This window comes from Callorhinchus milii, unplaced genomic scaffold (assembly GCF_018977255.1).
Source record: "Callorhinchus milii isolate IMCB2004 unplaced genomic scaffold, IMCB_Cmil_1.0 Scaffold18, whole genome shotgun sequence".
Lineage (NCBI taxonomy): Eukaryota > Metazoa > Chordata > Chondrichthyes > Chimaeriformes > Callorhinchidae > Callorhinchus > Callorhinchus milii.
In genome coordinates, this window is record NW_024704759.1 from 12,693,878 (window position 1) to 12,708,708 (window position 14,831).

General features: G+C 40.5%; 1 protein-coding gene across 2 annotated transcripts; it reads left to right on the forward strand.

The window, feature by feature from the left end:
* The first annotated feature begins 1,494 nt into the window (after window positions 1–1,494).
* Window positions 1,495–14,374, forward strand: slc17a9b (solute carrier family 17 member 9b). 2 transcript variants are annotated; one of them, XM_007911125.2, is made up of 13 exons: window positions 1,495–1,731; window positions 3,693–3,890; window positions 4,248–4,387; window positions 5,775–5,874; window positions 6,829–6,959; window positions 7,092–7,188; window positions 8,386–8,482; window positions 9,911–9,998; window positions 10,770–10,804; window positions 10,926–11,041; window positions 11,560–11,615; window positions 12,754–12,783; window positions 13,213–14,374. In XM_007911125.2, the coding sequence occupies exons 1-13, from the start codon at window positions 1,598–1,600 to the stop codon at window positions 13,353–13,355; spliced, it is 1,365 nt and encodes a 454-aa protein (XP_007909316.1). In that variant the 5' UTR covers window positions 1,495–1,597; the 3' UTR covers window positions 13,356–14,374. The 2 variants fall into 2 exon arrangements, with proteins under 2 accessions (XP_007909316.1, XP_042197906.1); XM_042341972.1 differs by having other exon boundaries at window positions 1,653–1,715.
* The last annotated feature ends 457 nt before the right edge of the window (window positions 14,375–14,831 follow it).

Consider the following 14,831-nt stretch of genomic DNA (forward strand, 5'->3'; position numbering starts at 1 on the left):
GCAAATCTTGATTTTTTTTTGTACTTCACTGATGACTAGGTAACTATGCATAACCCATTTTTTTTCTGGTTTAGCTCTGAAGCTTTGCCAGAAAATATCAACACCTACACAATGCGTTCGGTTATCAGAAGTTGGCATCTTCCCAATACATTCTGTCCCAAATATTTAAAACGGGTAGCAATTTGAAATTCGTGAGAGTTGATGATTCGTAACAAATCTTTCAAGGTGACCTTTGCGCTGTGAAGTAAACTTAGGCATTACAAGACCTCTCATCACAGAACATGGAATCGGTTGCACACAATGGGGAAGAGTTCAGTCAGAAGTATAAACACATTCAAGTGAACGGTCTCCCTGTTGCAGAGCAGATGGATTTCAAGATCTCTCCTTGTTTACAAAGAGCTGCGGTACAGTAACTGCTGTTTTAAGTGTAGTGACTATCTGTAACGCAAACCTGACAATTGTCTCACAACCAGAACTGTGGAGTCCTGTAGCTCAGTGGTTAGAGCACTCGCTTTGCAAGTGAGAGACCGGAGTTCAATTCCAGGCAGAGGGCGAAACCTTGGGCAAGTTTCCTTACTCCACACAGAGCCTAATAATAATACTCCAAAACCAAAAACAATAATAAATTGGTCATTTTCAATCCGTGACTGTTTGTGGGACATTGCTGTGCGCAATCGGCTGCCGCGTTCGCCCACAAATAGACAGTCGATTCACTTTACAGTGTGTTCTGTGAAGCGCTTTGGGACGTCCTCCCGACGTGAAAAGCGCTATATCAAATGCAAGGATTAATATTATTATTAACCATGTCTCACCACCGGATAATGCACGAATGACCCAATTAGTTAGCCAGGAAAGAAAGCCCTCTGCTTTTTCAAGGAGCTTCCAGTATATATTTTTTTTGTTCTGGGGATTGGGGTGGGGGGTGGGGGGGGGGGTGTTGGGAGGGTACATTTTGCACAGTGTAGGGGTTTGGATTGTGATCCCTACAGCAGACAAGGGAGGCATTGCAGGTGAGCAGAAAGAGGTGCAATTGCTTGCTCTCCACCCATCACACCAGGGTCAAGGCAAACCCCCTGCTGAGGGAGGGAGGGAGGGAGGGAGGGAGGAGGTCTCTCCTCTGGATGGGGTTTGGCAGAGCTGTATTTCCTGTTCCCACCAAGAGTACAGACCCGGAAGTCCCAGGAAAATGTTATCGACGTGAGAGTGACACGTGTAACAAAACAGATCCCGAGCTGCAGGAAGAGAGAAAGAGAGAGAGAGAGAAAGAAAGAGGGAAAGGGAAAGGGAGAGAGTGGAGGAGCAACGAAGCAGAGGGACCTGGAGGCTCAAGATGCCACTGATGGCTGCCCCCAGGGAGATGGGTTGGAGCTGCTTTTGGTGACTTGGCTCTCAATGTACTCTCCTCATCGTCCTGACATCCAGCAGCTCCCAGGGCTACACTGACCACTGGCTCTCCTTTCTCCTGTGGGGGGTGGGGGGGTGGGGGGAGGTGGGGGGTGGTGGTGGTGGTGGGATGCGAATAGAGAAAAAAATATATATAATAACGACTGTGATGGTGGCGTCTGCTGTGTTTCTCGTGAATTGCATGAATTAATTCATGGCTTTTTCCCTGAACCCAAATGCTGCTCATCACATCAACCAGAGCGAAGTGGTCCTGTTTAACCATTCCGAGTCACCAAGACCTTCGGCCGCCAAGACGACTTGCGACTCCGACAGTACGTATTGGTCAAGGTAAGACTATCACTGGGTCCTGTTAGCTCCAAAGGATGGGGAGAGGGTGAGAAAGAAAATAGCCATAGCTGTCTGTTCCTGTTGGGCTGCTTACATCACCCCCCCCCCCCCACCCCCACCAACATCCCCTTCCAGGGAATAATGTACTTGCCCTCTTTAAGTAATAATGAATAATAATCCTTGCATTTGTTATAGCGCCTGATCACATCTCCGAGACGTCTCAAAGCGCTTCACAGAATAGACTGTAAAGTGAATTGAACTGTATATTTTGTGGGCGAAATGTATTAAGCGTCAGAACATTAAACACAAATCACTCAAAGGAATTAAAGAAGAAATTCTGCTTTTTTTTAAAAAAAATTTAAAAAAGAGACATCTACGTTTACAAAAAAAAAGTTCGTGTGGATTCTTCAGCTGTGTTTTTTTTGTATCTGCCCTATTCAAAGTATCTGTGGTATATAAAATGTAACTGTTAGAGGAAATTGGCGAATACTGTAGTGTGTGCGATTCGAATCAGGGAGAACATCAGTTCTTAAGAATGATAGAGGGAAATATCTCACAGACACAAAACAGCAGCATTATTCAAAGCATATTGAATAGAGAGCAAATGCCATATGATTCTATGTATTGTTGAGCCTTTCATCTCGAGTAAAACTAAACATATTAATATTCGCTCACAAATATACAGTCAATTCACTTTACACTATATTCTGTCAAGCGCTTTGAGACGTCTCGAAGACGTGATAAGGCGCTATATCAAATGCAAGGATTATTATTATTAAATCCAATACCTTTGTCGTCAAGTTGTCCAAGCTGGGAGTGAGCTGGGCAGAGTTCATTTTGGTTAATAGGTTTGGGATTTTTACACAGAGAGCTAGGAAAATAGGAACTAAAGGAAGCTTTTGTCTATTGAACCTGTTTATCAGTTTTTAATCTTGGTACATCTAAACGTCAAAATACCAGTGCTTTGTATCATGTAACCATATCTGTAAATGCATGACTGAGATACTCATGCCTATTCTATTACACAGTGACTGCATGCATGTATTTTGCCAAGACCTATTTTTGTTGCTGCCAGGGAAGTTCATTTTAAGTAACTTTACTCTTTGCATTCATTTATGTTCTTTAGCAAAGCTCCACACTGTGGCTTGCAGTAATAATAATAATCCTTGCATTTGATATAGCACCTTATTACACCTTCTAGACGCCTCAAAGTGCTTCTCAGAATATACTGTAAAGTGATTTGACGTAATAATTTGTGGGCGAAACGTGGCAACCAGTTGCGCACAGCGGTGTCCCATAAACAGTCGTGGATTCAGTGACCGAATTATTATTATTATAGTATCTTCAATCCTCCAGTAACTGAAATATCTACAATCAATCCCTGCAGATCCCTGCGTGGAGTCCTGTAGCTCAGTGGTTAGAGCACTCGCTTTGCAAGTGAGAGACCCGAGTTCAGTTCCAGGCAGAGGGCGAAACCTTGGGCAAGTTTCCTTACTCCACACAGAGCCTAATAACATTCCCTCCAAAACCAAAAACAATAATAAATTGGTCATTTTCAATCTACGACTGTTTGTGGGACATTGCTGTGCGCCATTGGCTGCCGCGTTCGCCCACAAATAGACAGTCAATTCACTTTATAGTGTGTTCTGTGAAGCGCTTTGGGACGTCCTCCCGACGTGAAAAGCGCTATATCAAATGCAAGGATTATTATTATTATTATTATAACATTGGTCATTCACCTCATGGCCATTGTGGGACATTGTTGTGTGCAAATTGGCTGCCACGTTTATCTGCAAAGTGACACAGTTATCACACTTTACTGCAATGTCCTTTGAAATGCTTTGAGAGATTCTCCCAAAGTGAAATATACTGAAATGCAACATTGTAGTAATACGTTAGTGGCAATATTTTCATGTTGTGCGTAACACAATTTAATAACTTTGTGTTTGTCATTTTGACAGGTTAGAAGCGAAGATATGGATTGTTGTTTTGTTGATGGGTACATGCCTGCTATACTGTGCCAGAGTGACCATGCCTATCTGTATATCTGCGATGGCAGAACAGTTTAAGTGGGACAAGAAGCAGTCAGGCATTGTACTTGGAAGCTTTTTCTGGGGCTACACCTTGACCCAAATTGCAGGAGGTTACATCAGTGACAGGTATGAACGAAATCCTGCAATTTACGTTTACATGATATTTGAGCACTACAGAAAATAACTAGGATATTTAATAAATAGGAATCACGGAGGTACCATTTAATCATGAGTAAATAGCTTACAATTGATTTTGTTCACTGTGTACGGTGGTGGGTTTGGGCTAAAGTACAAAGCCAAGTGTTTCAGTACTTTAGCTATATGGCTGCAATCAAAATGCAAAACATTGTCTGTATACATTGTCCAGTTCCACATTTATACAGACAATTCCATGATGATTTCATTGAAAATGCTACATCTTTATTTACGATCAATCATCACAAATAAAATCCTAATAAGACGAATGTCCATTGCTTTTAACAGATTGGGAGGAGATAAAGTACTACTGCTTTCAGCCTTTGCCTGGGGAACTGTAACCATCTTAACTCCACTCCTAGCATATTGCAGCTCTACACCAATATTCATTCTAACCTTATCCAGATTCTTTATGGGGTTACTGCAGGGTGAGTAGCAACAATATGTATTTAATAATATATATTTAAAGTTCATAATGTTTGGAGTCAAAATCATTGCTTTCTTCTCAACATCAGTTTCATTGATCCCAACTGGCTAAACCACCAAATTTGATTATTAAAAATATGTATTTTTGATATTTTTCTGTACTGGAATTTAATTTTTGTGTTGACAAGTAATTAAACAATAACAGAAAGCATTTAGAACATTTGCCTATTTTGCATGAATATGTTCATAAAATTACTGGTTACATTGGAAATGTTGGCCAAGATTTTGAATGCTATTTAAGTTCTGATGTTATTCAATCTTATCTGTGTTGGCTAGACTTCAGAGGTAAAGAAAATATATACTTATTAAGTGGTCAAAATGAAGATCTTCATAGTAGGACTATACATTTATTTAATTATACCTTTATTTACATATAGCAGAAACCAGGCCCATCGGCAACAGGAAAACATTAGGTTTTTACCTTTTAGAGTACCCGAGTCTGATGTCTTAAGCCGATGTATGTACCGTTACACAGATGGCAGCAGTCCTCACCCGAATGGCCTCCTTCTGTGCTGTATACTTCTATGAAATGGCCATTCTTTATGTCTGTGCATCAGTGAGTTGATCACAGTTGCACCCAATCTTATCCTTGTCTGTTAAGTTCCAGCAGAGGTCACCTGACAGTGATCAGGACAGAGAACACTGGTTGCTAATTATTTTTCTCTCCTTAGTCTGGGATGAAACCCCAGCACAGCCACCGGCAGTTCAGTTGAGATTGGCTGACTATGTACCAACCAGGGATTGAACCCGGGACTTTATTTGCTCAGAATGACAAAGTATTAACCTATTAATTACACCAAATAATGTATTCACCCACTGACCCAACAGGTGAGCTGCTATTGGCCCTGGTTTGTGTTTGAATGTGCTCAGGCACAATAGGTGAGACTTAAACAATTTGTTTTTATAAAATATTTTGCTGTAGTTTGAAGAGCGTCAGATTTCAGCCCAGATGTATCTTCTTTTTCACAGCTCCTTTTTTGGCCATCAACACTTTTCGGTTTGAAATCAATATTATACGAGTCCTTCAAGGGTTTCACCACTTGACATCTTTTGCACATTTGTGCTTCCAAAAATAACCGATTGCAATCTTTGCAAGATTTTGCACAGTGTTTGCATTCTGTTACTGATTGACTGACAATGCGAATATGGCTTCTGGCGACAAGTAGTGGATCAGAATCCATTGCGCTGATGTTAAAAGCTATGTTAAAAGCGGCATTGTTTTGGTCTAACTCTACACCTCTGAGGCTCTTTCAATTTGAAAAAACGCGATTGAGTTTAGCGATCAGATGGAGTAATCATTTAATATCCTTGTTTGGTTTGGGAGTTTAGGTGTTCATTTCCCTTCCCTGGCAAGTCTATTCTCCTGTAAGGTGCGGCAAAGTGAGCGAGCGTTTACGTCAAGTACAGTGTGCACAGGCACTCAGTTTGGGTAAGTCACATGTTTTAGGCTAAGGCACAATATAATTGTTGTTATTTATTGCAGGTTACGTCAGTTCCATATTGACATGGTAACTCCAAACTTGTCTGATTTTTGTTAAGGCATTTTCCAAGTTATTTGGTCCATTTTCATGCTCGAAGTATATAAGTGCGTTACATTTTCAGAATATGCTTCTAATTGGCCCCAGTGAACCACTTTTGACAATTTAGAGATGAAACAAAAGCTGGAATATGGCGGGTTTTTTTCCTTCTCTTTGCCTCATGCATCCTGCTTCCCACAAAATAGAGTAATTGCTAATTAGCTGAGTAAGGGGGAAGGAAGTTTTTAGTCTGGTAGTGTCAGCCGCAGGAAATCAAGCCCAGATCTCATTTGGAGTTGGAACTTTTCCATTTGGTAACCTTGCCTTGGGTTGAAGTAATTTGGGGAATCGTGAAGAAAAAATCAAAATTGCCCCCACATTACGTTTACATCTTTACACTCCCTTTCACAGTTACACTTGTAGGCTGTAACAAACTACCGTGCCAAAGTACAGGACTGAAATGTAAAACTCCTTTCGAAATGAGAATGGCTCAATGCGCCATGGCAGGCATTATGACATTGTGACAATGGAGGACTTGGAGCTCACGGCCTGGCCTGGTGTTCCAGTGCGGTGGTGGGAGGAGTAATCCATTGACTGGGTGTCATCCTCCCGATGGGACATTGAGACCGAGATTCCTTCTGCCTGATCGGGTGGGCGTTCAGTCTATTCCCGTAACCCTATTGCAGAGGAGTCTATTATTATTGATATTATTTTAATCAATAGGTAATTACAGAAGTCCAGTATAGAGTTAGTAGGATAGGATTAGATTAGAGACTAAAAGAGTGCTGATCATTTCCATGAGTATTTGCATTTTGCCACTGGGATGTTTCCACAGGTTTACTAGACTGGATGCTTTCTCTTTCCAGAACACTGATAATCGGTGGAGCAGGCTCGGTGTTGCTCGACAGATGTGGTTGGCAGAGTGTCTTCTACTTTTCTGGCCTTCCTACCATACTGTGGGTCTACTGCATGTGGGAATATCTAATCAAAGGACAAGGTATTTATGCATTTTATGCATATATTTGGTGTTTCTTTTTTTTTTGTCTTTCAATCACAGTTTCTTTTTTTCGGTGTTTGTTTTTGAGGCTGTGTCTTGGTGACCCACCGTAACAATTTATGTCCTGCGTAGGTCATGAGATATCGTTGGAAAGTTTGAGCAATCGTCTTACGAATTCACAGGGCAACGAGGTGCCATGGATAAAGCTGTTTAAAAAACCATCTGTCTGGTAAATGACCATTTTACATTGGTCTTTTCTGGGTCATTGCAAACCGTTTAGCAAAGGAAGCAATAAAAGTGTGACGGTTCACTAGTGCTTTTATCTCCAAAGTTAATCTTCAACTCCTGCAAGCATTTTTTTTGCAAAATACAGTGTGATCATCTGTGCTGAAAGGAAGAACTGGTCATTCTGTTGAAAAACATGATTTCAGTATGTAGTAAATAGGGATGGAATTTTCTGCAAAACATTTGTTTTAAAATCTATTCGAGGCTGCCAGAGTCGGACTCGGAGGTTTGTAGGGTCATGGGTGTAAAATGTTGACCCTTTATATGACAGTCTTCATTTTACGAAAAAAATTAGACTATTGCAGCAAGCAAATGCAGTAATTTGTTTGAACAGATTTATAAACAGGTAAAGTGACGTCAAAGACCAGCATCCTGTTTGGAGGGGCTTGCATGACTTGAACTCACATAGCCTAAATTGACACTCTGATGCAGTGCAGGGCTGGGGGTGTGTTGCTTTATTGGAGGTGCCGTCCTTCAGGCGGTCCCCTCTGCCTGTTCAGATAATAATAATAATAATAATAATCCTTGCATTTGATATAGCGCTTTTCACGTCGGGAGGACGTCCCAAAGCGCTTCACAGAACACACCTTAAAGTGAATTGACTGTATATTTGTGTGCGAACGCGGCAGCCAATTGCGCACAGCAATGTCCCACAAACAGTCGTAGATTGAAAATGACCAATTTATTATTGTTTTGGGTTTTGGAGGGATTATTATTAGGCTCTGTGTGGAGTAAGGAAACTTGCCCAAGGTTTCGCCCTGACCTGCCTGGAATTGAACTCAGGTCTCTCGCTTGCAAAGCGAGTGCTCTAACCACTGAGCTACAGGACTCCACCCCAGATGGACATTAAAGGTCCCGTGGTACAAACTCTTGATTGTCCAGCACCTTGGAACGTTCTCCCGACATGAAAGGTGCTACATAAATGCAGTTTGTTGTTGTTGTTGAGTTATATATTGTATGTTAGTAACATTAGCGAGTTTTTTTTTTATTCAGTGAGTTGTCTTTTTTTCCCGGTGTCCATTCCCTTTCCAGCCCAGGTTATTTTGCCACCTGCCGGGTTTGTTTAATTTCATTGTGTTTTGTCCTGTTTATCCCAATACGTCTCATTTCATAACAGTTAACTGTTTTACTTTTTTAACAGGGCTGTCATTGTAGCTCACGTTTGCATGGCCAGCACTTTCTTCTGCATTTTGTCGTGGATCCCAACCTTCTTCCATGATTCATATCCCGACTCTAAGGTGTGTTGCCATGATATTTTGTCTCTGACTTGTCCAATGTGCACAGTTAATAATAATGATAACAGTCCTTGCGGTTAATCTAGTGCCTTTCATGTCGGGAGGATGTCTCAAGGCACTTCACAGGATATACTGTAAAGTGTAGTGACCGTGTATTTTGTAGGCAAAGTTCTTCATAGCGTGCATTGGATCTAACCCATCTGCAACATCTAGAAGCTCCAACATTCGAGTCAGAAGATTTTTGGGTTGAAGCATCAAGTCTGGACTTTGAACTGAATTAGTCTAGGCTGACACCTCAGTGCAGCACTGGGGGTGTGCTGCATATTCTGAGGTGCCGTCCTTTGAACGTAACCTTAAACCGAGGTCCCACCTGCCTGTTCAGGACATTAAAAGGGATGGAACTTTCTCCCTGTCATCTGGCCAACAATCCCTCGAATAAAACACTGGTCATAACTTCATGGCTGTTTGTGAGACACTGCTGTTTGCATATTGACTGCTGCATTTGCCTACAAAATTTACAGTCACTACAGTTTACAGTATACAATGGAATGCTTTTGAGACCTCCCAACACGAAAGGTGCTGTATCAAATGCAAGGATTGTTACTTTTATTACTTTTTATTATTAAAATACTTTGTATATTCCATGGGATGCTTTCAACAGTAGTTAAAAGCGCTTTGGGACATCCTCCCGACGTGAAAGGCGCTCTAGAAATGTAATTTTATCGTTGTTGTGCAGGGAGATGAGAGGCTGCAATTCAAAATGTTCTATACTATAAAAAGGCAATTGTTTGTACATGGAATCGCACAGGTGTTTGATGTTGCTACAAATTCCCTGAGTGCATACTGTGGAGTGGAAACCTGAAGTTCTCATTAACAACCAAAACTAAGTGTAACCAAACAGATTAATTTAGTTTATTGAGGAATGACTCATGTTATCCTGTCTGACTGCATAGCATCAGGAAACCTGTATTCAATTGTGTTAATATTTGCGTTCAGAATTCTTTTTTAAATTAGCTTTGAAAAATGTACAAACTGTGTAATGTTTTGGCGGTTTTAAATGCAGCCATACAGTAGACAGAGCAATAATTAACTCCTCTAACTGATCTTTGCATTGATATATGATGGAACTGTGTACCAGTCTTGCCACTGAGAACATTGTTATAAAGTCTGTCAGGTTTTGTGAGATCCTGAGATGTACATTAACTTTATATAATCTCTTTTGCGCCTCCTTTTTGATTGGAAAAGCGATGCATTAGTGTAATCAGATGAGCAGCTGATAAACTGGAATTTCTACCACGTTCTGATTATACTTATTTCTTACCTTAAAAAAAATAGCTTGGCCATTCACTGCTTAACACTGAACGATTGAAACTAAACTTCCCGACATTTGATCTCGGTGGACATTGCTTGCTTACTGTCTTTATGTTCCAGGGCTGGATTTTCAATGTAGTGCCATGGGTCGTGTCAATCCCATTATCCTTGATGGGTGGCTTGCTGTCCGATCATCTGATCAATCTTGGTAAGAAACAGCCTCAACTGGGTCCTCGAATTCCAACTACTACAACAACAACTTACATTTGTATAGTGCCCTTCACATGGGGTAGCTTTTGACAGTGGCGGAGTATGAACCCGAGCCAGGGTGGGGGCAGGTCTATACTATGTATACACCATACTATGTATTCTTGCAGCCTCAAGTAAAGAAAAAAGGTTCCTGTACCAACCAGATATTGACTGAAGAAAGATTTGGGGGGGAATAGATCATTTTAATTTGAATAAAAACTGTGTAGAATGTTTTCTGCCCGTTTTACTAAATCATGAGGGACTCATGCATTTTGGGTCCCTGCATTTTGGGTTTCCAGAATCAGTTGTGATACATTTTAAAGGTGTCACTTGAGAATATTTTTATGATTGGAAGTTTCATTCCAAGAAAGAGAAACCAAGTAACAAAATAATCTTGTGATAAGCAGCTGTGATCTAATTTCAATTCAGGTTTTAAAAGATCATATATTATATCACATAAACATTCTAAAACTTATAATCATCTGAATTCCTTATGTCTACTTTGTTCTAAAATTGCTCCAGCAAGGTTTTGGAGTTGCAAGTTATTAATTTTCAGGTTTTATTAGTAGGTCAATAAATCAGTATCTTATCTGTGGAACATTTCATAATAGTGGTTTGGTTGTGACTCAAACCTATTCCATTGTCAACTAATTTCACACATAAGCGTTACATGTAAAATCACGTTTTCAATGTCCTTCCCTTTCAATAACTATTTTCTTGTTTGTTTCAGGGTTCAACACTGCTAAAGTGCGTAAATTAATGCAGGTAAGATGTTGAAAAACGTCTTTTTAAACAATTGGTAGTAGTTTAGGCATGTGTATGAATGCAACAAAAACAGCTCCCACATTTTCATGTATTGTTTCTCTTTTTTGCTGTTTCCCATCAGATGGTTGCAATGGGAATGTCCAGTATCTTTATAAAATTATTGTGTTACTCATCCAGCTATTACCGATCCTTACTGTTTGTATCTGCCGCTGTAGGACTTCAGACGTTTAGCCACAGGTAAGGACAGTTAATTATGCACAACATTAGGGAACTCTTTCACTGAGTCAAGTCGGGTGAAAGGTTTTCTACGATCTGAATCATACTTTGTCCTTGAGGATTTTCTTGTTTTTTTTTTTGATTTCCCAAATACATTTTAAGGGCATCATTTGAAAACCTTGGCAGGCTCTTCGATCATGGGAAGGGGAATCAATCAGATTCACCTTCTCACCCATCAGGATAGGGGGATTAAGGGATATGGGGATAGGGCGGGTAAATGGAATTAGGTTAGAAGAACAGCCATGATCTTATTAAGCGGCGGGGCAGGCTCGAGGGACCGAATTCCTACATCTTATGATCTTATGGTCTTATCAACCTCATCCTGGCACCGTGCTGCAGATGCCATTGAATTAATGATTGCAATGACTTACTTGCTCAAGAATCTGGCTGAACTGTAGATAAAAGTATGCTGTGGGAGAAAAAGCCACAGTCCAGCTGTTCTTGAAACTAGCCCGCAATTCTGTTTCTGTTTTCAATAGCGGGTCTTCTGTGAATGTCCAGGACTTAGCACCCTCGTGTGCTGGATCACTGTTTGGTAAGTAGTACTTTATATCAAATCTTCCCTGGTGAACGGTAGGTAGCGATTGTAGGATTCAACCACAAAATTCACACAGTCGCACCACTTTACATTTCTGTGAAGCGCTTCAGGACATCACAACAATGTGATAAGAAGCTACGAAATTGTAAGGATTAATAGCAGTGGTAGTAATAAATGTTCAGAGCCTGAAGTTAGCAATGAGATCCAAAACCTGGATCTAAAAGTTTGAGCCTAGATTTGCAAAGGATTGAGTTCTGCCTGTAGTGTAACGTAAGGTCTCTCTTTGACATGATTCTCTTCCAGCTGTGATGGAACAGAGTTCCACATGACCCAATGCCGTGATTCATCTCTGTGTTGGCCAATGGGCTTCAAAATTATGAAGGCTCCATGAATCCATGCTGCATCTCCCACATTTTAGACCTCAATATGTACAACGTCTGTTTCTCTCTGTCAAATTGCAGCTTTGCAGTTGTACATTCTCACAGTATTCAAGCCCACTTAAACCACGATAGAATCTCTCACTAACCCTAAAGGTGGCTGTATTTGTAACTGAATTTGCACTGGAGACTTAGAATTGTTACTAACATTTCACTGTGAACCTCTGAGAAGTGAACATTTTAGTCAGTATGAGGATACTTCAGCATTTCTTTTGAGCATTTAATCTCCTTGGTTAAAACCAGTAGAATGTCAAATCAAGCTTCCCAATGAGCAGCAACAACAACATCAACAACAACATTACATGTGTAAAGCACCTTTCACGTTGGGAGGATGTCCCAAGGCACTGGACAGTCAGTGCTTCAGACCCGAGCTGGGGATCGGGATTGGGGAGGGTGGAGGCCAGGGGGGGAAGCAGGGAGATCGAAAGCACGGTCGAAGAGGAGGATCTTGAGATGGGTCTTGAAGGAGGCAAGGGAGGGGGCGAGGCGGAGGCACTGTGGGATGGAGTTTCAGAGGGTTGGGGCGGAGTGGCAGACGGGGGGACGTGAAGCAGGCCGGAGCCCACTGAGCGGAGGGAGCGGGCAGGGTGGTAGAAGCTTAGGAGGTCGCAGAGGTAGGGAAGGGGTCTTTGAAAGTAAATTATTCTGAGCGAACGTAAGTCTTACTTTGTAAAAATATTTTTTTCCTCTTCATGCAGGTGTTATGAACACTGGTGGAGCCTTAGCAGGTTAGTAATTGTTTGCTTTTTAGACGCGTCCAGTATTATGTGTGGTATAGTTGAATGTGTAGTTTTTGTCATTACCCTCTGTAATATATTCACTCCAGAGCTGTGCTATGTGGTTGGTTCACACGTCACCACAGCTATGGAATTTGAACTTTTGAGAACTCAAGCGACTGAGGTTTGCTTTGTGTCTTATCCCCACGTGTGCTGCACGAGAGACCTTCACTGAATAATCTGCTTCTGTCCTCTTACGAAATCCCTGAAGCAAGCATTTTAAGTTTCAGTACAATCAGGCACATAAAAAAAAATCCTATCATTTGTATAAGTTCTGCAAGCACAAATAACAAGCATTTTTGTTAATTCACACACCATTTTCCTTCTTCTGTCCCAAAAGAAGTAGAAATCAATGTTTAAACTGTTTTTCCTTCTGCACAGGAGTTGTCTTAGTATACTTCGCAGGATATCTGATAGAAACCACAGGATCTTGGCCTTTTGTTTTTAACCTGGTCAGCATAATTAACATGTTTGGGCTTTCCGTCTACATGATCTTTGGTCAGGCCACACGAGTGGACATTTAAAGGAGTTCAGTTGAATTCTGGACTTCAAGAGAATTCAGAACATGCTGCTGAACCAACCCAATTTTACAAGACGAAAGAGAGACTATGATTTTTAAATGTTTATATTGCTCTAAATTGCATTCAAAGTTTATGATCTGAGGAGTCTTCGACCTTCCGTTATTTACCTTATTTATAAACTAGTTATTGTAGAACTTTTCCAACAAGCAGCACTAAAGTGTGAAAAGTAACTTTTATGTTGTTCCCACTGATTTTCTTTGTACAAAATTTGCCAGAGATGCTATTTTTACATGGACAGAGCATTTATCAAAATGTAAAGATATAGTTTTAATGAAAAAGAGATATATGGGGTCTTCGTGTTATTTTTCAGCAAGACTGAATGTAGAAACGGTATTCTTAAAGGGATTTCTCTTCATTTACTGAAAATCAGGATTAAACTTATATTAAAAAAAAATGCAGTTTAATTTGTCTTCAAAACTTTAATCAGAATGTATCATAGCTGTTAATTCAGTGACTGGAGGCACTGAAGTTGATAGCTAACTGCAGGCTTATAGCTGATTTATAAACTCAGTTACTGCTTAGTAGTGTGCCAGTATACAAATAATGAAGGCAAATGTTGATCTAGGTTTTTTACTTACAGGTATATATTATACAACTTAGTTTTCTCTAGGGGAAAAATAGATGTGAATTCAATATGCATTTATACAGCGTCTTTCACATTGGGATAGGCGTCTCCGAGCACTTCACAATGCGGGCTGGGTAACTGAGCTAGGTGGGAGCAGTCAAAAGTGTGTGTCTCGTGACAGGCTTTGAACATGGGGAATGAGTTGGAGGCACTCTGGGATGGAGTTTCGGAGAGTGGGGCAGAATGATTGAAAGCTCACCTGGTGATGGTGGGGTGGATCGAGAGAGGGACCATGCAGTCGAGTGTTTGCTGAGCAAAGGGAACATCTCAGTCGATAGGCTTTTCAGAGGTCACAGAGGCAGGGTGGGGTGAGGCTGTGGAGGGATTTACTGGTGAGGGTTATAGCTGGGCAAGGATGGAGATGATAGGCTTAAAACTGAAATAAACCGCAAATTGATTATGTTCAATTGATTATATTTTGGGCCAGTTTTCCAAACTTAGATGTTTTTAAATGTACTGTACACAAATTTAAAATTTTACTGTATGCGAGAAGTAAAACTTCTGTATGTTACGTTATTAAAAGTCTGTATTGCTGTAAATTTATAGGTTGTGTATTTGTTTATTTTAAGTCTATATATCGATGGATATTTTTGTAATAATTGTCATAGTAAGAATGACCGGTTAACTTGAATTTAAATTCTAGCAGAGTCGACTAAACCTTTCCACCTTCTGATTGTGGGGATTCTCACCGATAAAGTTGCTTCGTTGAGAACGAAGTTCATTTTCAAAATTTATGTACAATGTATAAAATATATATTATTTACTTCAATGGAATGTCACACAAATTCATTTCC